General features: G+C 37.7%; 1 protein-coding gene across 2 annotated transcripts; it reads left to right on the plus strand.

The window, feature by feature from the left end:
- The first annotated feature begins 298 nt into the window (after nucleotides 1–298).
- Nucleotides 299–11351, plus strand: LOC107707050 (SERTA domain-containing protein 4-like). 2 transcript variants are annotated; one of them, XM_016510927.1, is made up of 4 exons: nucleotides 299–833; nucleotides 8974–9142; nucleotides 9347–9474; nucleotides 10329–11351. In XM_016510927.1, the coding sequence occupies exons 2-4, from the start codon at nucleotides 8989–8991 to the stop codon at nucleotides 11040–11042; spliced, it is 996 nt and encodes a 331-aa protein (XP_016366413.1). In that variant the 5' UTR covers nucleotides 299–833; nucleotides 8974–8988; the 3' UTR covers nucleotides 11043–11351. The 2 variants fall into 2 exon arrangements, with proteins under 2 accessions (XP_016366413.1, XP_016366422.1); XM_016510936.1 differs by having other exon boundaries at nucleotides 10332–11351.
- Nucleotides 11352–23247: the final 11896 nt, after the last annotated feature.

Raw genomic sequence — 23247 nt, forward strand, 5'->3', positions numbered from 1 at the left:
CTGTTAAAAAAAGTGGCTGGGCAAAATACAATCTAAAAATCAAAACCGAAAAACACTAATCTGTAAAATTAAGGAAAAAAAGAGGTCTGTTTTAGAGGTATTTACAATAGGTGTACACGTTTGTGCGCGTGAGAGTACAGAAAGTGATGGAGGGACCAAAAAATCGGCACAACTTGGCGCTCTCTCCACCTCTTCTATAGGGAACACCGGAGAAATCCGCTCAGGAGCGCGGCTGGAAAATACGGACCGCCGCTCCTGAAAAGGGAAACGTCTAACAGATGATTGGCCCCGTGCCCGCCCGCTCCACTTCTGCTGCGCGCTAAACGCAGCTCTTCTGACCAAAACCAGACACACACACACACACAAGGCACCAGGGAAGCATTGCTGCTGGGACGGGACGCATCTGATCCCGAGCAAAAAGCTGCTTCTGTTTATTCCGAGGAATGTGGCGACGCTGTTTGGTGTCCACTGACGTTAACAAGCCCAGTTCAAAGCAAACGCTGCAACGTCGCACCGTCTGCCGGTGAGGTCACTGTGGCACAAAGCAAAGCGACCTGCGCGGACACGCAACGGAGATTCCGTCACATTACAGCGGCTTTGTTCGCGCGCTGATTGACTGCTTGGCTTTGGATTAGATTTTTTTCCAGTAGAATCTTATCGATTATTGAAAGTCAGAAAGGCTCGCGCTGATGGATCTTGGATAAGTAGTTATTGATGAACAGAGCGGGACTACAGCAGCGGAACCCAGAGGAGAAAACGAGAGCGCGTCCATAACGAACACATCTGATTAAATAAAACAACACATATTGACTTGGTCCTCATTACAGTTAAAGGTAAGCAAAAGTTACTATATTTTGAACATATTCACACTGCTCGGAGTTACGCGCCACCAGCCTCCGGAGGCAGCCAGACAGACATGGCACAGTGCCAACACAGATGAACTACACTTATGATCTCTCAAGTGTTAAGAGCAAACAACTATTTTTTAAGCACCTAAGAATACACACAGTATCCTGTGTTTTCGTTATAAGTTATACTAATGATCAAATATTAAATGTATATTTTGTCTATATGAGGAATGCACTAGGCAAAGAGTGTACATTAGGTCCATATATTCACCATTTGTATTTTCTTAACATTTAATCACATTTTTGCATACAACTAGTTTGTATTAAAAGGCCCTACAGTTGCAAATTAATTTCATTTAGTATAAAATATTTCATATAGTCTATATATATATATATATATATATATTACATTTATTTAAAATAATGTGAATTGTGATAATTGTGATTGAATTAATAATAACATGTATATCAATAGATCTACATATATTTATATTCCTACAATATATTTCTTAATTTTAAAAATATATTTCTTATTTATTAATTCAGCGACTGCATTTACTTTTTTTTTAAATACTTAAAAAAAATTAAAATTAAATTATATATAGTCAAATAAAATTACATATTTCTATCATACATGTGAGCTATCATCCGACCAAGATTCATTTTGTTTTTATTACGGTTTGTAAAATTTACTATAATTACACTGAATCTCTAAAGAAGCTAATGGCAGTGAGGTCACACACACACACAATGTTCTTTTCACACATTAAAACACCCATGCTATGTGTGTGTGTGTTGTAAGGGCAAGGAGCCAGAATTCTGCTACTGCTTGATTCCCTTACAAGGAGATGAAGTGTACAAGATGAAAGCACAATAACTTTATAGATGGACGCAGAGTGTGTGTTTTTGTCCTGATGAATGCTTAATTACTGTTGCATGGGAAAATTGTGCATTGGTGTCTGCGTAGTGTAAGGCAGGAGACAGATCTATGTGTGTGAGGCTATTGTTGTTGTTGCGCAAGAGAGAGAGACGCTATTGTGCGTGGCTGAGATGGTATGTGTGTGTGAGTGGGATTATTTCTTGCTTCATTATCAGCAATGGGTTCACTGCGCTGGCTGTGGCATCTGTTCCTGGTGCCGTGGGGCAGGAGTGTGTGTGTTTGTGTGTATGTGGGTATTCCCCCTGAGATCACTGTGCCAGTTTAAGAGTGTCTGGCATACTGCCACGCATTGATCCCTCGATCTACAGCAGGCACAAAGGAAAACCCACGCAATCGTTTACCGCCTGTGGTTCTCATCAGTCCGTTCCAGTCATTTGTGTCTGGGCACGGTGAGGATTTACTTCAAGAGACTTCTGAGGAGTCTGTGGGCTGCTTCACAGACATAACCCACTTTTTTTGTAACTTACGCGTGTTTTTAACGTAAACGTGTGTGAATGAGAACTTAGTTTAGTACTCACATGCTGTGACAGCCGCTTTCTGTCCGTGTGCTTCAGATGTGTGCACTCAGAAAACCGTATATCACAAGTTTAAACTAATATGGTTTAAAACGCATTATTTCAGCGATGATAATCAGAACCAAAACAGATGTTTTTTAGCAGGCCCGAGCTGTAATGGCGCAGCTCTATTCTGGAAAAGGGGGCGGCAAGCAGCAGCTCATTTGCATTTAAAGAGACATGCTCTAATACGGAGTGCTTCTGCTTCCACTCAAAATAGGCATTTTCAAAATGATATAATAAATGATCTGTGGGGTATTTTGAGCTGAAACTTCACAGTTACATTCTGGGGACCCCAATAGACTTATATTACATATTGTAAAAAGTGACATAATATGTCACCTTTAAGAAATCAATACTATTATTTGGCAAGGACATATTAAATTGGTCAAAAGTGACAAAAGAATTTATAATGTTACAAAAGATTAGCAAATAAATTCTGTTCTTCTGAACTTTATATTCATCAAATAATTCTGAAAAGACGTATCATGATTTCCATGAAAACTATTAAGTACACCTGTTTTCAACATTCAAATAGTAAACAATTTAATAAACAAAACATAATTTTTTTTAAAAATGTAATAATAGCTTTCACAATATTACTGTTTATACTGTATTTTTGGATCAAATAAATACGCCTTGGTGAGCATAAGTAATTTTTTAAAAACACATTAAAAGAGCATTTACATGACATTTTAACAAGATATATTACTATAGCCTGACTGAAATAGAACTTTTAAAATGCATGTAAACACACTTCATAATTCTCATTTTTTAGTACTTGAAAATTTGGCTTTATTAAACATAAAAAAGAATAGATAATTGAAAAAAACAATAGATAATTTAATATATATATATACTAAAGTAACTTTAATATTATTAAACATGTTAATTAATCGATTTTAATAATTCGAGTTCATAAGACAAAAACTGTAGAAACTTTATATAAATAGACTTTCAGTAGACAGTGTTGCTGTCTGAACGCAAATAAATCACAGCCATCACATCATAAATCAGAGCCCACCGTGATGTAAATATCACACTAATTTAAACGATAGCAGGGATGATGCGATTACCCTGCCCCTTTGAGTATACAGAGAGCATGTGCTGTCCTCCCTCTGTCTCAAACACACGCACACGCACACACACAGCTTCAGGCTCTGACTCTTAACAGCAGGGATGCATGGGTAGCCAGAACATTCCTTCAGCACTGATGTGGCATTGTGTCAACACGATCATGTTACTGCGCTAACCTCACACACACACACACACACACTGAGGCCGGGATGCAGGGCTGTTGGCTGAAGTCAGTATAATTTTTCTCTTATTTTATCTGTCTAACACCGTTACACTCTCCGCTTGCAGTACAGACATGGTGCAACTCTTTTTTTCTCTCTCCCTCCGAGTTGGATATAACCTAGACAAGCTGAGCAACCACAGAGCTCTTGGCAGGCGGGAAGGGTGTTCCTACTTCTCTTTTTTCCCCCTCTTTCATTTTTTTCCTCATTTCCCCCTCTTTCCCCAGGCTTTGTATATGTGTGCAAGACATATTTGGATGGATGTTTTACCTCCTCGACTGGGTGTTGCCTACATTTTCTGTCTCAGCGTGTGAGAATGAAACAGACTACCTAATGATCTAGAATAGATTACAGTCTGCAGGATGTGTTCAGATCCCCAACGCAACATTTCGATTCTTAAATAAACCTCCTCTGTCTCACTGATAGATTCAGGTCAAGCTTTAACCCAAACTGTTGAATGGAAGTCCTGCACGGACACACGTGGTTTAAATGCTTCCAGCACCCAGACAGAAAGCAGTTTCTGAGCAGATGGATGATAGCTCATGGAGAAGTGTGAAGGTGTGTGTCTATAGCCTCATGGTTGGCAAAGTCTACTGTGGTCTTTTCACCTTATTGTACATTGGGGCGTCACTTCAGCAGGGTGTGTTTCACACATGTTACTGTGTGACATAAGTGTGGGTTCTGCATGTGCGTACATGAATTAAAGAAGTCATTCATGTCGTTCCAAATCTGTATGACCTTTTTTCTTCTATGGACAAATATTCTAGTTGTTGTGTGACAAATTACAAAAAAGCACAACAAAAGTAATGCATTCCAAGTCTTCTGAAGCCATACAAGCTTTTTGTGAAAAAATGAAAATTTAAGCAAATATTCCTTGCTCTGCCTCTGCTGTAGCTATCGAATCAAATATCAAATGCAACCCTCTATGGACACCTTAAGAATTTATTAGCCATAGGCCAGGGGTAGGCAAGTTCGGTCCTAGAGAGCCACAGTCCTACAGAGTTCAGCTCCAACCCTAATCAAACACACCTGAACAAGCTAATCAATGTCTTCAGGATTACTAAGGCTATAGGCAGGTGAGTTTTTTTTTCAGGGTTGGAGCTGAACTCTGCAGGACTGCGGCTCTCTAGGACCGAACTTGCCTACCCCTGCCATAGGCTAATATTAAACATAATTTAGTCGCCCAGAGTGAGGGTTGAAATGTCACTTTTAGACGCATCATGTCAGCTTTGAAGTTATAAGTAATCATGAGATAACCAATGACGTTTGATTTCACTGATTTCAAACATGATGCAATTTGTCTAAAGGCACAATATATAACTGAATGCAGACACATAAGATTTGAGACCTACAAGCGGAAGCCAGGATTTTTTTAGTGAACAACAACTTGGTTTGTTTGTTTACAAGACTTGTAAACAACATGGCATCAGAAGTAAACATATGGCTTCAGAAGACTTGTAGTATAGTGCACAAGTTGCATGGACCACTTATATGATACTTTTATGCTGCTTCTTTGTCATGCCTATTCAATATTCAGAATTGTCACCTTTTGTGTTTCACAGAAGAAAAGTCATGGGTATGTGTAAATTAAAAAATAATAATAATAATAATAATTTTTATTCATTTGTATATCATTTTTAAATAATAATTAGTAATAATATTGACAGAATATTTAATGTTTAATACACTACATCTCCCACTAGAAAGTAATAAATAGCAGTGAGATATTGTTTCACAGTTTCACCTCCATATTTTGTCATAATTGACATCTTTGAACATGTGTGTTTATATCAGTTACTCCTGTTTCTCCTATATCATGGAACTCTTTCTGGGTCAGGCCATGTGGGCAGACTGTGGCATTAGCTCTGTGCATGTGCCATTGTGGTCGACATTCACTGGGGTTTTAGAATGATCTGTCAGCCTGGTGTTCCAAAGAGCAGAGCAGGATATGAGCTGATGCCTAAAGCTCATAACCTGACTAATTGTGCAGTGTTTTGTTTTCTTTCTGTCTGCTCTGTCTCTCTTTCTGGCTTAATTTCTACTGACAAAGCATTTTGAAAATTGTTTAAATAATTTCAAAGCATTACATTTCCTGGAAGACTAACCACTCAATAAAACTATGTCTTTAATCAGCTATACATGAGAAGTGCATGTTCTTAAAAAGTTATCTAAACTGACAAAACCTACCTTTGAGGGCATAAGGAGATGTGGCTAAAGTCCCCATTAAGATAGCTAAGTAAATGTGTGAGTGAGCTTTAACAGCTTTTATGACCCAGTAAAGAGCATCATGAGCTTTGGATGTTTTGGTTTTAGTGAGTTAAGCCAAAAACTACATTACCTTAATGGACACCTGTAATTGTGGTTTTCACATAGGAAAAACCACAACTGCACAACTCAAAGCTTATGCCTTACATGATTCCTTAGGTTGGATCGCTCATTCTTTCACTCTCTCTGTCTGGTTTTAGCATCAACTGTGTTTTATAATTTGTAGTTTTAGCATCTACTGAGCTTCACAGTTCTAGTACACATTCCCGTCTGTACCCTGTGATATTTGTGTATGTGTGCGTGTGTGACTGATGAGGTGCAAATCCAACGGATCCAGCACCTTTTTATGTTTTCTTCACATGAAAAGGAAAGTGGAAAAGATGGAGAGAGAGAGAGTGCACAAAACGAGCAAAGAGACAAAGACAGACAGACAGCTTATGTATGTGTGTGTGTGTGTGTGTGTGTGTCTGTGTGTGTGTGACAGAGAGAGAGAGCACTGCTTCTGTGTCAGCTCTCTGTCTTCTAAAGCGTAAATTCAAAGTAGAGTTGTGGGCGGAATGAGAAACAGGTAACGACAGTACGAGGGAGAGGAGGAGAGTGGGATCTGCTCTGATTAAACACGTCTCGCTCACATGATCTCAATGTGATCCAAACCCTGCGGACACAGACTAAAAACAGGACGAGTTATTACAGCTGAATTAAGTTTACTGCAAGAGGAACAATTTTTGTGCATGCAAAAAAAGTATTTGTGATATTTTTACCATTTTATTTTTACTTCTCATTTACTTATATGATTCATTTTATTTGTTAATTTAATGCAATTAATTATTAAAAAATTAATGCAATAACATCAACACAATTAGTCATGTCCATTAACCTGTATATTAATTTGATAATAAAGAGCTTTTCACACAGGACATTTAAAAAAAATTTTTTTTTACTTTTTTCATTTTAAAAAAATCTACCTCAGTCAGACTGACTGCCAATGATTATCATGATATGGAAATAAAACTGCCACTTTTTGTAACCTCAATGCTTTAGTCTGCCACAATAATATAATGAATTATCTTCATTTAGCAGCTATTCTGATACTAAAATATGTGATTCATTTGAACAATTAATTAATATATCATTTACTTAACTAAATGAAATGTTTTAATCGATTGACAGTCCAAATAGTTACAAATAAACATTGTTTGTCATGTGAGAATTGTGTCTGGTGACTCAGAACAGCCTGGCATAACGGCAGTTCAATGTGTGCCAACTGAAGCCACTACATGAGAGTAATAGTGTGTGTGTGTGAAATTGTCAGTGAAGATTAATGACCTTTGTAGAGGCAGTCATCCAGAACTTTTCCTCTCTCTCCTGTCACTGCGTGTGTGGTAGAACAGAGAACAAAATGATTAAAGAGAGATCACACAAACAGATACCTTCCCTTTCAGCTTCTACTGAATGTTTTTCTCTCTCTATCTCGTTATCTGAGTGTTTCATAGTGTGTGTTTTTGGCTATTAGCTGTTTTAAAGAGTATCGAAGTGTTTTTCAAATGCCTTGTTAGTGTAATCTTCAAAGATAGAGGAAATAACTCTACAAGTTATTGTAGAGTAGCACAGTGTTGTTGAGAGGTTGCTTTCTTTAAAGGGGTTGTAATGAGGATTCAAATTTTCCTTGATCTTTTAAGATAAAAGAGTTCATTGTAATATTAAAACATACTGTAACTTTTAGAATGCAAAATTTGCTCCCCAGCGAGAAAAAAAAACGTATTGATTACAACAATGCAAGAATCTCAACGTTAGAAACTAGTGGCTGTTTATTCATAAGTCTCTGATCATTTCAATTAGATCTTACGAGCGCACATTTGAGCACAGATTGTTTTGTAAAGCTGTCACAAATGTAATACAAGCTTTGCAAAGAGGCTGCTATTGAAAGATTGTAATTATGAGTTGTTTGCAAAAACTTTACTAAAATTAAACTTTACTAGAATATGCCTAATGTTAAAAAATAAATCAGTATCAAAAACATTTTAAGATATGATTTTATGAACACACACACACAGTGAATACAGTGGTGCAGAAAATATAATTTATTCAGTGTCAATTGAAAAACTGTGTTTAGAGGGATATTTCATCAAAAAAGTTTATTCATCTGTATGTGGTTCCAAACCTGTATGATTTTTTGGAACATATATGTCTGTCATTTGTAATATATACTGTATGTATACTAGGGCTGTCAAAATGGCTGAAAAACTAAATTAGAATTTTTTACTTAAATATTATCAATATTCGAATTACATTCGAATTTAAAAGGCATAATTTAATACTTTTTTCATTTAAAAACATGAGATGCAGTGGGATGGGGAAAACTGCCATAAAGTCTTAAAACATGTTTTTTAAAAGTTGAACTTACATTAATTTTACATAGCTTTCTAAACATGCGGCTCTCTTGTGCGAGACGCGAGTGCAACGGTGATAGATGTCCCTCTAGAAAATGCGATAAATATGCGTTCTGTGTGAACGGCTTGGTTTCGGTTTTGACGTAAATCTTCCCCGCATTGATTGTTCTCTTTTTCGGCAATATTTTGAATGAACAACGTAGCAGCGCCGCATCTAGTGGGTTCAACTGGATAGACTAACAAAAGCATTAAAATGCAATGACACTTACATCGTCGTCGCATTTCGTGCACCACTGATAATACTGCCTGAGACTGGGTCAGCTATATGACTATGACGTATCTGTATGACGTTTTTGCATTTGAATGTGGATTTTTATTTTAACTTCAATATAGCAACCCCCCCCCACACACACACACACACACACACACAAAAATTGCAGAGGGCCTCGCACCTCCCTTGCGACGGCCCTGTATACAAAGTATACAAAATGGGGTACAAAACAACCCTGGACCCCACTGACTTTTACTGTACAGAAAAAACGTCTTCTGTATTCCATAGACGCTAGACATAAAGTCATACAGGGTTGAAATAAAATGAAAATTCTCTCATCATTTACTAATGACAGAATTTCATTGTGCATTTTTTTAAATAATTATGTTTGTGTGTTTGTTGTTTAGGACTGAGGTGAAACTATGGCTTTGGTCCTATCAATGAACCCCTTTTGTGAGCCTGAATCCGAAGCCCCGCCGTCAATCTACCAACCGATCTGGGATTCTGAGCATTGCAGTAAAAGCTGTATCTCCACCCCCTCACCACCAGGGGGTGACACCCAAGGGCTCATTGAAGGTCTGAAACTAATCTCATCTCTGAAAAACAGACTACCATGAACAGATGGTGCTGATGATGTTCCATTCCAAAGTAGACGTTTCAAAATCTGTTATCCAGTTTTGGTACTAAAACAGGCCAGAAATTCTCTCCATACCAGTCTTTGATCTAGAAGACATAGCCTATTAATGAAACTCTGTCTGAACCTTCCCATTTTGTCTCCAGAGCCCAATTACAGACGAGCTCCTGATCATGTGATGGATCGTGTGGCCCTATCACGGATCTCTTATTTCAAAAGGAAGTTTGTGGAGGACGAAGAACCTGTACTGAGCTTCAGGAGTTACTGTCACACTGTAAGTCTGCTAGCCTTACATAATTCTACATATTTCTACACAGCACTTTATATTATTTATAATACTTTCAGTAATTCATAAAATTGTATGACGTTGTAACAATTTTTGCATAAACTGGCATTACCACTAAAGAACCTGTAAACACCAGGGTTTTTAAAATGTGGACATTTTGACAAATTTTTTATCATTGTAAAGGTGAGGACACATTAGTGATATTTCATGTGCAAAAAGATCCATAGTCATGTAGAAGTCACTTTAAAAAATGTAGATTAATGTGATGAATTTTTGTGAATATGTATGCAGAAATATTTCGGCTTCACATGAAATTCATGACTGGATTCATAATAAAGCATTCCTATTGAAATTACTGGATTTAATTTTGGACTAAAATTCGCTGAGCAATCTGACTGTACCTCATTTGTCTTTTTTTCATTGCACATTTTAGTTTGACTTCAATTCAACTCAAATTTCAGCTGTTAGAAATTCATATGAAAATACAAAAGCTGTAGTCATTTTATTAGTAATTTTAATTTAATTTCTGTTCTGTAATAGTGCACATTTATGCAGATTTCAGATTTTCTTTTTTTTGGTTTCAATTCAGTTTTTATTTCTATTCCTATTTTATTAAACTGAAATATTTCTGCACTGCTAGTTTTTATCGTTTAATAGTTTTTGTTTCCCTATACTTTACTGTTTATCACTTTATTACACTACGTACCTCTGCGAACAAAACAAAGCATTCACCAACATCTTGCACCTTGATTTGTTCCTCACAACACATTATGAATCATACAGGTTAACTTGATAACTGACCTGACCTCGTTTATGAATGCTCATTTTGTCTTCCGAGCCAGCAGATGTCACCAGTCTTGGAAGAGCGCGCACACATTCTCCGTCTCTCTCTCTCGAAGCTGCGTTTCATGGATGACCCCGAGTCCTTCTTACGGCGCTCCGTGCTCATCAACAACCTTCTCCGTCGTCTCAGAAACGAAATCCTCCTCCAGAGTGACTGGTGCTTCCCATCAGGTCCCACAGCAACACCTTGTCCCCTCCAAACCCCTGCCACAAATACCCCTCTTCCCCCTCCTGCCCTGCAGCCCTGCATTACGCCGCCCGGGCCATACCACAAACGCCTGCGTCTGCTGAGGCGGGAAGGTCCGGAGTGTGTCCCAGCCTGCTGCTGTTTATACGCAGCCGGTCGTTACCTCCAGCTCCCTGTGTCTGTGTACGAACGGGACGTATACTCCAACTCTCACCCTTCTTCTTCATCATCGACTTCAGTAAGATTTCCACAGCTGCTGGAGGAGGAGGATGAGGAGGAGGACAGTGATGAAGAGGACTCTGTGTGTCCTATGTTGGCTCTGTGTCAAGCTGAAACCAGAGAGCAGAACAGGATGTGGGATGGTCTGCAGCCGCAGAGCCACAGGGAAGACAAGACCCTGGAGAAAGAGAGAGAAAAGGGGAAGGAGAGGGTTAGAGGAGGGGAGGATTCACAGCAGTGGCTTTCAGACGCTATAGGTTCTGCACACCATGGGGCTCTCGCCAGGGCACACGTGAGGGGAAAATAACAACAGAACACTTGCTGTGGAAACAAAGGAAGAAACTGGTTTCCAGCAGCCTTATAGATCCATTATACGAACCAGAATATCAACAGTTTTTGAATTTTTAGGCGCTTTTTGTACGTCTTTACACAACACCACAAATCAAAAGGGACAGCGAATTCACATATTGCTCTTCTCTTGCGAAAACTACCATACTGTGCCTTAAATGTTCTTGTTTAATCTGTTTGATGTGTTCGTGGATATTTGTGACTGAACCAATCCACAAAGAAGTATGGAAGCGTGTTTCCATAAACTCACAATTCTGAGAAGAAAAAGTGAACTGCAAGGTATAAACTCATAATTGTGATTAAAAAACAGAATTGTAAAATAAAAAGTCACAATTATCTTTTTTATTTCATGGCAGAAAAAAAAGAATATATATATATAAATTTGGAATTCTAATTTAAAAAAAGTCAGAATTGTGAGATATAAACTCTGAATTGTGAGAAAGTAAGAATTCTGAGTTTATACCCTGCAGTTCTGACTTTTTTCTAAGAATTACAAGTTTATTTCTCACAATTCTGTTTATATCTTGCGATTCTGCAATTTTATTTATTCCATAGCAGAAATGGCCTTTCATAGTGATGGGCACCATGTGAAAAAAGATTCACACTCATTCAGAATTTGTAAAGAAAAAAATTATAATAATAAAAAAATGTTCGAAATTTAATTTTGTTAATATTATAGGCACTTGCGAAATGCATGACCTGGGTTGCTGTCCTTGACGATCATCACGTTTACATGCAGTGGATTTTAGCCAGAATGCATGAGGCCCTGAAGGTGGCCATAATGTTCAATACAATTCTATTCCATTTAGACCCTTAATATTTTATACATTTACATATTCAGGAGACAAAACATCCTATTTGACACCAGCTGACAGAGATCACGGATACAGTTACCTCAGTGTCCATATTAATCTGTTGTTTTGAGGTCCACTGATCCAAGTGATTATTCGTACGAAAGAGGGAATCTTCATTCACTATAAAAGTGTTTTTCATGCACTTTTTTAATATTGTTTGTGTTTTCTCTGCATTTATTTTATTTCTAAAAACACATAATGGGAGAACCTCAGACATGAGGCAACAATGCTGGTAGGAAATGAAATAAAATCTTAAACATTGTTTGAATGTGTGTGTGTTTTTGTGAAATGTGTTAAGAATAAAGGAATGATCTCAAGCTCACAATGTTCCCTTTATCTCCTTGTGATGTTATTATATCGGGCACGCAGCTTATTTCTTTGGATTCTCTCTCTCTCACACACACGCACACACACACACACACACTTTCTCTCTCTCTCTCACTCATTCGCTCTTATTACTCACAGCTTATTTCTTTGGATTCTCTCTCTCTCACACACACACACACACACACACTTTCTCTCTCTCTCTCACTCATTCGCTCTTATTACTCTTGCTGTCACGTTTTGCATCCTTCCTCTCTTCTCCATTATCACTATGGAAACAATGTTTATGGGAAGAGCAGTATGGGATCCCCTGAGGCCAAAAAAAAAAAAAGTTTCATGGCAAACACACACCCCACGGTCAAACATGCACTCATTGGTTATTATGAACACACGCACACGTTTTCACACCTTGAGTTGAGATGATTTTAAATGGAGCACACAATACTTCCGTTAAAGCAGTGGACATAATGAGGTGATGGAATTCACTGAGTCCTCCTCTGGATGTTGTCGTTGTAGTAGTTGTCATGTGGGCTTTTCACCTTTGAAATATAGCAAGTGTCATTTTAAACGTTAAAATGTATCTTGCTCCATGGTTCACACCCAAGTAATTTATCTTCAGGTTCAGGCGCACCCGTCAGGTTTTGACATTAGGCTACACAATGTACATTTGTCAACGTCCTTGTTTGCATATTTATCAGATTAATAACACTGCTCGGAGAAGTACAACGCGCAAGGAGCACGCGAAGTGTTTCGATACCTGTTCGTCTATCATTGGAAATGTCGCTAACGTTACGTAAATCCGTCTTGAATCTTCTGAAGTGTAGTCCAAAAATAATGCTGTCTATCTTCACCACTGAAGTTCGTAGTCACCCAGGTGAAAAAGACGTAGTATTAAATGTATTAAAAATATACTTGAAATTCAAGTAGTATGTTTATAATACATTTGTATTCCCAACATGCTTATTTGAAGTGCAATAAAAATATATTGAATTGCATTTTAATATATTTCTAAAATATATTTATTTTTCACCTGGGACTGTTTCACAAAGATCTCGGATGCTAAAACAAACCGCGTAGAAGATCCTGCAACGACAAAGTATATGAATATTAATAAGGTCAGGACTTAAGGCAGTTTATGATTGGTTGACTTTCTCGTTCTCAACCCAGTGTGAAAAAATAAAAATGTATACGGTAGACTACAGTTTACACGGCCTAGGCTACAGTATCTTATCTTAAGAGTGTTTAGGAATGAATAAACTGTCATTGCCTTAATGGGGCTCTTAAAGTCGAGCCAAGTAATTACGAATCAGATGATTCAAAGATTCTATCAAAATATTCAGAAGGACTCCTACTGGTATAATATGGTATAATCTGAACAATTCTTTTTGCTGGACAGAATCAAAAGATTCGATTCATTTGAATGAATCAAAAATCGCCATTCACAGCTGAATCTTTTGATAGTAGTTTGTATTCGAGGTCACCGAAGATAAATTATCCCTCTGATTAAGCCTCCCAAACAATCACAGAATCAATCATTTTTGGGACAGATTAGCCCTAAAGCGACCCTCTTTCAGAATTAGAAATGTGAAACGTTGCTGTGAAATGGATTTAACACAGTTATATAGAGCCTTATAAAGAAAGATTGTGGAAGGAGTGTTGATTTTTATGTCGCTCTTACATTTTTTTCTCATTCACTTGTTTTGTCTTTCTCAGTCTCTCCTGAACCCTTCTTGACTAACATATTGTTGTAGTTCAATCATTCTCTCACACACTTCCCCCCACCAATCTCCTATTTTCATATCTGTGTAATGACAGGTCTGGCTGCGCTTTTGAATTATTTGAGAAAAGTGTTCCCGGTCTGACTAATGATACAGGATTCAGGAGCTATCAGACAGGGGGAGACATTTTTCATTGGGAAGAATGTTATTTGCAGCATTTACGCACAGTTAAACAAACAAGTTGTAAACAAAAAAAGCTTCACACACTCTGAATGCACTTAAATGTCACATGAGTCTAATTTCAACCCCAACAGCTGGCCTCAGCGTTCACTTCACCTTCCCCTGGGGCACCATGGCAGTTTGAGAGAGAGGAACTGTGTGTGTGGGTGTGTTGTGATGCACAGTATGACAAGCATCATGTCATTGTCAACACTAATAGAGGAGCAGAGGAGCATGATGCCTCTACTCTCTCTCTCTCTCTTTCTGTTCTTCCAGGCATAGAATCTGTCTAATGCTTCTGGCTCAAACTGTCATCCATCAACACATATCTTTGGCAGCTCGGTGTTGCCATGGCAACTGCCCCTTGTCAGGCAGAGGTTTTCGATCAAAAGGCGTTCATTTCCAGTTTTACCCCTACCCCTTTTCACCCTCATCACTGGTCGACTTCCTCTTTTCTTTTTTCTTTTCTTTTCTTCTGACTGATTGTTTTCATCCCTCATCTGCTCTTTCTCCTTCTCCTGTCTTTTTTCACCATCCCATGTTATCCATCTATTATTCTTACCGATTACCAGGCCTTATAAACATTTCTCTCTTTTACTAAATATCTTTTTCATTACTGTTTGTTGCTTTAAAGCATCTCATCAGAAACACTGGAGGAAAAGAATGTCATATGAATTTGTACAATGGAATTCATAGAAAAATGTATGATCTTCAGAAAAAAAAGCATAACCTCAACCTCAACCTAAACCTAACCGTCATAGAAATTCACAGAAATTGGCCACCATTTGCCAAAACGTAAAGTAGTTGATAAACCAGCGACAGTGTCATAGTGGCCTAAAGTGATAATTGATTTTCGTCAATAAAATAAATTGATTGCAACCACTTTAGTAAATTTAGTAAATTCAATGAATCATTTTTTTTCACTGGTCAAAAGTAAAAATGTACGTTTTGTCAGACATTGACACCTTTTTAAGTATATAGGTCCCAGGATTTCATGTACCTTTTTGCAAAACATTGGCAGGTCAACATGAACCTAAATTACACATAGGCCTAGCTATATGTTTTTGTTGCATGTGATCTGTGGTCATTGTTCAATTGTTTTGTTATGTTAAAGTAAAGAATTTAAAAAATGGAATTGTCATTGTGATTGTGTTGGAAGAAATCGGTCTGAAATTGAAAAGCATAAAAACTGTCAGTGAGGTGTAAGCAGATCAAAAATCTACAAATTAGATCATTTGTATTCCTAGAAATTAGCCACCAATTGCCAAAACATAAAAGAGGTATGAATTGACATGTGTGTTGAAAGTAATTTGTCTGAAATCAAAAGTGTAAACGCTGTACGATGTGGCACAATAACAGGCAATCAGAACATACATAGAATTCTATGGAGCAGGATTTTAGACCAATGAGATTTTACTGTGGGTGGGACAACAAAGTACAATGCCACAAAAAAAGTGATAAAACCAACAGTAGTGGTGCAGTGTGCATGATTCTTTCAGCCTTTTATCATGTTGATTTTACACTGGCAGATCTGTAAGCGCACTTCTCACACTGCAGTGATCTTTTCACTTCTAGCTGACTGGTTATACTGATATAATCCATTATCATGAGGTGTTTGCTATTATACTAAACATTGGCCACGGGCCAGATAGATGAGTTGCATCACAATAGATGCTGCATCTAAAAACAGTTCTGCTGAGTGACACAGAACTTGAGTCATCAAAATCTTCTGTCCTATTCCACCAGTTCTATTAAAGCATGTTAAATGAATTCTTTCATAATGCTCAAGTCCTCTACACTGGCATGTGTTGTGTATGGGAAGCGATAAGCTTGTGTAAGTGTGACAGAGTGCGATTGGATGATACTAGACTGTGTGTGTCTGTGCACAGAAAATACTGATTCATCATCAACCACGTGGTGTTTATCCACCTACCTGACACCTGTCCATCACCTCAAAACACAAAGACAGCAGAGAGCAGCGGCAGCTAGAGGTGAGACATTCTTGTTCTGTTTTGAATCAAAAGGTAAGATTAGAGATTAGGTAAGAGCTTTTAAAAGTGGATGCATCTAAATTTAACACATCAAACCTCAACAATGAAGATGATAAATGGGATATGTGGCTTAAATATAATACTTATGTCACAAAATTACCACAGAAAATATGTTTACTTATTGTTTCCTTTTACTGATTAGTAGTTGAAAATACTTAATGTATGTTGTGTTCAACAGAGTCCAAGCTCACTGGACTGGACCATAAGAATTGCTTTTTGACCTTTGATGTCCTCTGCTATGAGTGAGATGTAAGTTGCCTCTACCAAAGTAGATTTCATTTTAATATTCAGGAAGATCAGAAAGTTTACGAAACAGTGGTGATCCAACACAGCACCAAACCTGTTTGGCATACAAAATTATAAGAAAAATGCCTCTACGGTAAAACTTTACACTGTGTTAATATTAGTGAAATGTACTGTATAGGTCCCAGCAATAAGCTAAATTATTGACATGACAGGTTGAATAGGAAAACTGTATATACTGTTTAAAGTAAATTTATAAACAAAAGCAGCAGTGTGGTGTACCACTAAATGGAACAATCAGGGTTACATATTGTAAAAGTATTAGACATATTAGTAAGCAGCAGATGAATCAGTGCAACAACAAAAGAAAAAGTTGATAACTAAGTTGATAAAAAGTTGCTTTATTATATTAGTAGATGCATTTATTGTTTGCATTACTGTCATAAAGCATACCTTAAAATACGTTTTTTTTATATAATGAAGTTTGTTGCAAAGAGTCAACATCTCATGGGATCCAGTAGAATTTTTTTGATGTTTTGCCTTTTAACCTAGATCACCTGTATTTATGGTTGCTAAGTGGGCCAAAATGGTTTGTTTTGCTGAACAGGCTCTTTGTGACAACTCCTGTATGTATGTGGAGACTATGCCATCTCTTTGAGATGTACTGTTACCAAATGAGAAATAATTTGATTAGCAGGGACTGCTAAATTCCCTCCGATGGACCCTTAACACCATGACGCATCAGGATTGTTTTGACCAAAACAGTGTATATAAAATTTTGTATATATAGGAGTTGTTTATATATGATATATAGGGATAATATACAGTCACTCAGTCATCAGTAAACAAAACCCCTTGCAGGGCGATCAGGACACCACACTGTAAAAAAATCAAAAGTTGAGAAAACTTAAAAGTTTAAGGCAACCAGCTACAGATATTTTTGAGTTTTCTCAACTTTTTGTTGTATAAACTGAAAACAAGAATTCGTGAAAACTCAAAAATCTCCTGAAGCTGGTTGCCTTTGATTTTTTACAGTGCATGTACAGTACAGCATTATTCACTGAGTCTGCAAGGAATATATGAAAGTTCATTATTAAAATTATTAAATTCAAGTTTAGGACAAAAATGGTTGTCCAAACTTTTTTATACTTTGTTACCATCATTTTTCCTTACAGTCAGTGCCCATTTGTTTATTTCTTCCCAAAAGGAGATATTTCACTGTACCTTCTCTTGATCTGGACTCTCTCCTGTCAGTAAAAGGGAAAATCCGTCAGGAAGGATTGCTGGACTCACACCTGAAAACTAATCTTGACTTCTCTATCCAAGCCCTGGAGGACTTTCCTGCATCCAAGTGGCGTGACGTCTCTCTAGCACTGGAAGGAGAGCGCCACCTGGTGCGTATCACCGCCGGGACACCTGTCCTGTTCTACATGGCACATCTGGGCACAAACGGTCCACAGCTCCTTCAAAGGACCCATCCAGAATCTCGACTCACGACCTCCAGCCTGGCAGAGAGCCACTTTGCTGGACATCACGGTCATGATGAGTTGGAAAGCTGCTTCGAGCAGGCTAAAAAAGCCCTGGCTGACAAAAACCCATCAGTTCTGGATCACATGGAGCTCAAGATCACCCGTGGAGAGCTGCACCTCACGTACAGTACCAAGCAGCCCCTGCACACCCTCCACATCCAGCCACGCCGTAGAGTTTTCTTGGGCAAAGCGCTGTCCCTGGAGAAGATCCTAGAGACAAAGACGCACCTGGAGAAAAGCGGAGAGATGAGGAAAGACCTGCTCACGTGTTTTCAGCACTTGCTGCAGCACTCTGACCAGTATCAGGAGGAGAACGCACGTATCATTCTCCAGGGTGATGGGGAGATGCTGGAGTTTCTCACTGGCAGAACAGATAACCATACAACTCAGTACTTCATCTTCACCGATGCCCAGAACAAAGCTCACAGCCAGCGGGTGCAAGACATGGAGTTGTGGGAGTATGATTAGGAATCATGGAACAGCTGCTTTCATCTCTGTTATAGAGGAGAACACCAGGCATATTAGGTTATTAATCAGGTTATTGAAGGAAACCAGCCTCTAAAACTGTCCTCAAAATTGTTAGTCAAAGGAAATTATTCTTGTGTACAAATGGGTCAGAATGACAAGCAAGTTGTTACTGTAACATCAGAAAACAATCAAACCTATATCAATGTCTGTATCCATGATCAATGGGGAAAAAAATTACAAGTTCTTTCATTGAGGCCAGGCACTTTTTCAACCACTCCTGCCAGGATGAGATTAAATCCTGTTTTACACAGGCTCAAGAAGCTGTTGCTAAAGAGGGTCTGACAAGATTAGGTTCTCAGTAACATACACCACTCGATATAAAGATCCATGCGCAACTGTGGAAACTAAATGTCAGTTAAAGCTAGAGAACCTCACTGCTGAGGGTTTATTGAACAAAAAAGTCTGGCTGCAGAAAGAGAAGCCCACATGTCATGGTTTGATAGCATGTCTAGACCATTTCATAAAGCAATACCTGAACATAAGCAGTTCTCTATGGTAGGAGTACGATGACAGGAGTATGATGATAGGTTCATCATACATGCAGACAACGAAATAATCAGAATCACTTCAGGTGAAGAAAAAGAAAGAGAATGTGTTTTGATACATGATCATGAAGGGGTCTCAATGTTTCCTCAAACATTGCTATAAAAGTTATGATAGCACTCCACTGCAACATATTCCGTTGAATTATCTTCACATGCATCTTAAAGACCTGATTAAATTAAATCATTATATAATCTTATACTTAATCACATATATTCATTACTAATTCTAAAAAAAAATATTTGCTCTCAGAAAATAAATCATACAATGGCATTACTTTTGGGGTACAATACAACATACAGTATGTGATTTTTTGTTTGTTTTTTGTGGCAAGCAAATGTTTTTATAGATTTATATTTGCATGATTTCCTACTTCATCCGTGTTCACTGACAAAAATGTAGTAGATTCTGTCATTCACTACTCAGATTGTTGTTGACATTCTTTACTATCATAAAAATAGACTAGTTGTAAATAAACAACTTTATTATTTGTAGTACTTTATCCTGCATATATTTTGCCTTGGATTTTATTAGATAAAGTGATCATCCAGCCCGATCTCACGGCAATTCGTACATATTTTACGAGGTGGCTAATTTGTACGAATTCATGATCATCAGATATTACTGTGTATATCAATGTACAAAAAAAAACATTTTAGGAGTTATAAAATATAAGTTACAGTGGATTTAAAGCATAATAAAACTGTATAAAACATTTAATGTGTGTTCGATGACTGTGTGGTTGAATAAATGTTCTCTCTTCTTCAGCACAAAAACTCTCAATTCTCAATTAAAAATACTAGTTGAGTTACCAAAAATACCCATTTTTACATATTTACCTGACCCCCGTCAGCTGCTCTTTCCATCTCTAGTTCATCAATTCAAGGTCAGCTGCTGTTAAATCAAAGACTGAAACATATTCAATTACTAATTAAGTGACAAAGAGCTTTTATGAGTTTAACTCGGCTGCATCTGATAAATCACGCAACTGGTCCTGGGGGATCTAAATGCAACATCTGCTAACACAAGACTGCCCTTCAGAGCATGTAAACACACACTACCTCTCCTTAACCACATTTCTTAGACTCACTCCATTAGGAATGACATCATTCTGTTTTGAAGGGTTGTGAATGCAATATAATTGTTTCCAGGTTTTTCTCATACTCATAATTACAGCAGTAGATTGTACAGTTACATAAGGCCTTGTGCCGAAGGGTGAGCTGCGCTTACTTTTAAAATGTCCATTTAGTCCAGTTATTTCAGTTAAAACGATTTTTTTTTTCTTGTTTTCACTTTGACACCCCCTGCTGTCCTGGAGAGATACTGCAATAAAAAAAAAAATCTGAACCGATAATCTCACGTTTCAGAAGAACCAGAGGTCAGACATTTCAATATATTGCATAACGCATAATTTTGAATGTCAACAGTTGTCTCATTTGTGACAATTTTATTTCTCCTAAGGTATTAAGAGAACCGTTTGAGTCAAACAACTTTATACTTTATAAAAAAGTTTTGAGAGAATTCAATTATGTTTCCTGAGCTATGAAAGAGCAACCTCTGAGTAATAAAATCTTCCTCCAAGGAGAAATATATTAGATACAAAGGAATGAATTATGTAGTTATGGAGAGAGAAAGAGATCTGATTTATTACAAATCTTCGTTGTGTTTCTGTGTGGCCGGGCAGATATATGAGGTTTTTCTGTTGGTGTGTGTCCATAGAAAACAGTAAAGCTTTCACATGTAAAATGGTTTTATAACAGGTCCTCTGAGGACAAATAGTTGTGTGTGTGTGTGTGTGTGTGTGTATACAGTACATGAGTGTGAATGATTGTGCGTGCATGCGCCCGTGGAAAAAGAGTGATGGGGTAAGTGTGTTTAACAGACGTAAGTGAAAACAGGCCTCCTGGCTGTCCACTAGAGCTCAGTTAAAGCCGAGGAAGAGATAGACATCTTCAGTCCATTACACATGCTTTCGCTTAGCATTTGATCAATATACCATGTGCAGTCATCAACTACAGGAAACCCATTTGTGAGATTGTGTGTTTGATGGTGTTTTTTCCAGTCTCTCGGCAGATTTTGTAAAGTTGCACTGATGTGGGATCAGTTACTCTTAACCAAACTGCATTCTGAATACCTCAAACTGAAACTCTGAAACTATCCACGGGTCAACAAGCTGTTTAAATTTACGTTACACTGTATAATTAATGTTGATTAATGAGAGAGTGCAAAAAAATCCACCTTTCAAACCATGTCACACTTTGATAAAGCTTAGAGCTGTTGGGGTGGATTTCATGGATGTTAACTTTATATGTATACACAGAGAAAATTCTTTTTTTTTAAATGACCATGGATCATTCAAACCTCCTGAGAATCATTAGTTGTAAAAGAAGCACAAACCTTAATTTATTTGTCCATCCGCTATGACAAGATGTCCTCCATGTCTACACCAGTGCTTCGAACCACATTCATCCACGCTGATGAGTTTTTAGATAACTAAGTAACGTAGGCCTACTGTTGTTCGGCTTTGATTCAACCACAGGCGAAGGCAGCACAAACTTAAGTGTGTGATAACAGTTCAATAAATAAGAAGTTAATATAGAGAAGTTCACATTATATTGCCACTTACTTTGGAACTATTTTTACTGGCGGAGCAAAAGTAGACAAACCAAGCCACAGCAAAATCAGCAGCACCTCCAAGCAACACACAGTAGCTACTAGTGGTTCGTTTTTGATTTGAACAAATCGATTCAGTGAATGATTCATTGCATCACAAACAAAGCCCGTCCCTTGTTGCGTTCGTGGGTGAATTATGTTTTGGAAGAATCGTTTGTGTGAAAAAAAAAAAGAAAATTCTGAAAGTAATTTTCAGATGCAACGGGGGAAAAAACGGGATAAACACAAACATGAAACTTGTAAATAAAATAATCTGATATATAGCCTATGTACAATTTAATGTAAACCAGATTTGGCCCAGACTCTGTTGCTATCTGTGAAGCCAAAGTAGTGATACCTGCCAGCATATGTCAAAAATTATTGATGGCTTTGACCTTTATGACCTTTCCCCTCCCCCCACGCGGCCCCTCCCCCACGTAGTGACCGCCCACGTTGCGACCACCCACTTTGTGTTGACCCCGTGACCCGAAACACATAGACATGGCCGGTTTATACTCGACTAAAACTTCCGAGAAGGAATGGGATGAACAATAAACAGAATAAATAAACAATTTTAACAGATTCTCATGTAACATGACTAATAATGAAATTGAAAATAAAAACAATAAAAAATATAAATACCCTCTTACATTTTTCCGTGAAACAAAGTCTTCCTAGGGCAGGCATAGCCATTCTTCAAATGAGAGGTTTACCAAAAACCTCTCTCTCTCTCTCTCTTTCTCTCTCGCTCTCTCCCTGTCACACACACACACACAACACAACACAACAAAAGAATACATACAAACACTCAAACAAACACAAATATGTGGCAAAACACACACACATACACACACACAGTCATTCTGATAAATTGAAATAAAAAATGTTTAGCTTGAATAAAGAATGAATAAAGAAAAAAAACGTCATACATTTTACCAGGGGAACAGAGAAACCATGTCTTCACATTATTTCAGTATCTTCGCAAATGAGATGTTTAAGATCTGTATCTCATCTAAGTCTGTCTCAATTCATAGGACGACGGCGGTGCAGTGGGCTGTGATGTTATGGTGTAGAGTAAGACTAATTTTGCAGCTTAGAATCGAATCTCATGCGGACCGATGTTTAGAAATGTTTTAATTATATAGTTAATATTACATTTATTCATGCGTTTTAAATATGATCTAGACTTGTTTTATTTCACAGTGTTTTGTGTACACAGTGTTTTGGCTACAAGGATCACGACCGTCTATCTTTCCTATTCTAACTTGCAGAAATTGTACCGGAGAACATAGTGGGGATGTTTACACAGATGTAATCTGAGTCGAGGTCTTTACAGCCGTATTGTTACGCTTTCTTTTAAGAAGCTTGTTTAAATAACAAAGAGGCCTCTTTACATATGCTTTGGATTTAACCACGACGACATAAATATTCTTAATTTAGACACGGTTGTAAAATACGCAGTCCTAAGGTATCAGGGCATTTTTGCTCTCTCTCTCTCTCTCT

This window comes from Sinocyclocheilus rhinocerous, unplaced genomic scaffold (genome assembly GCF_001515625.1).
Source record: "Sinocyclocheilus rhinocerous isolate Xijiao unplaced genomic scaffold, SAMN03320098_v1.1 scaffold1243, whole genome shotgun sequence".
Taxonomy (NCBI): domain Eukaryota; kingdom Metazoa; phylum Chordata; class Actinopteri; order Cypriniformes; family Cyprinidae; genus Sinocyclocheilus; species Sinocyclocheilus rhinocerous.

Coding starts and splice junctions, on each gene's coding strand:
- LOC107707050 (XM_016510927.1), top strand. CDS start 8,989: ATGGCTTTGGTCCTATCAATGAACCCCTTTTGTGAGCCTGAATCCGAA. Junction 9,143..9,346: donor CACCCAAGGGCTCATTGAAG/GTCTGAAACTAA, acceptor TTTTGTCTCCAG/AGCCCAATTACAGACGAGCT. Junction 9,475..10,328: donor TCAGGAGTTACTGTCACACT/GTAAGTCTGCTA, acceptor CTTCCGAGCCAG/CAGATGTCACCAGTCTTGGA.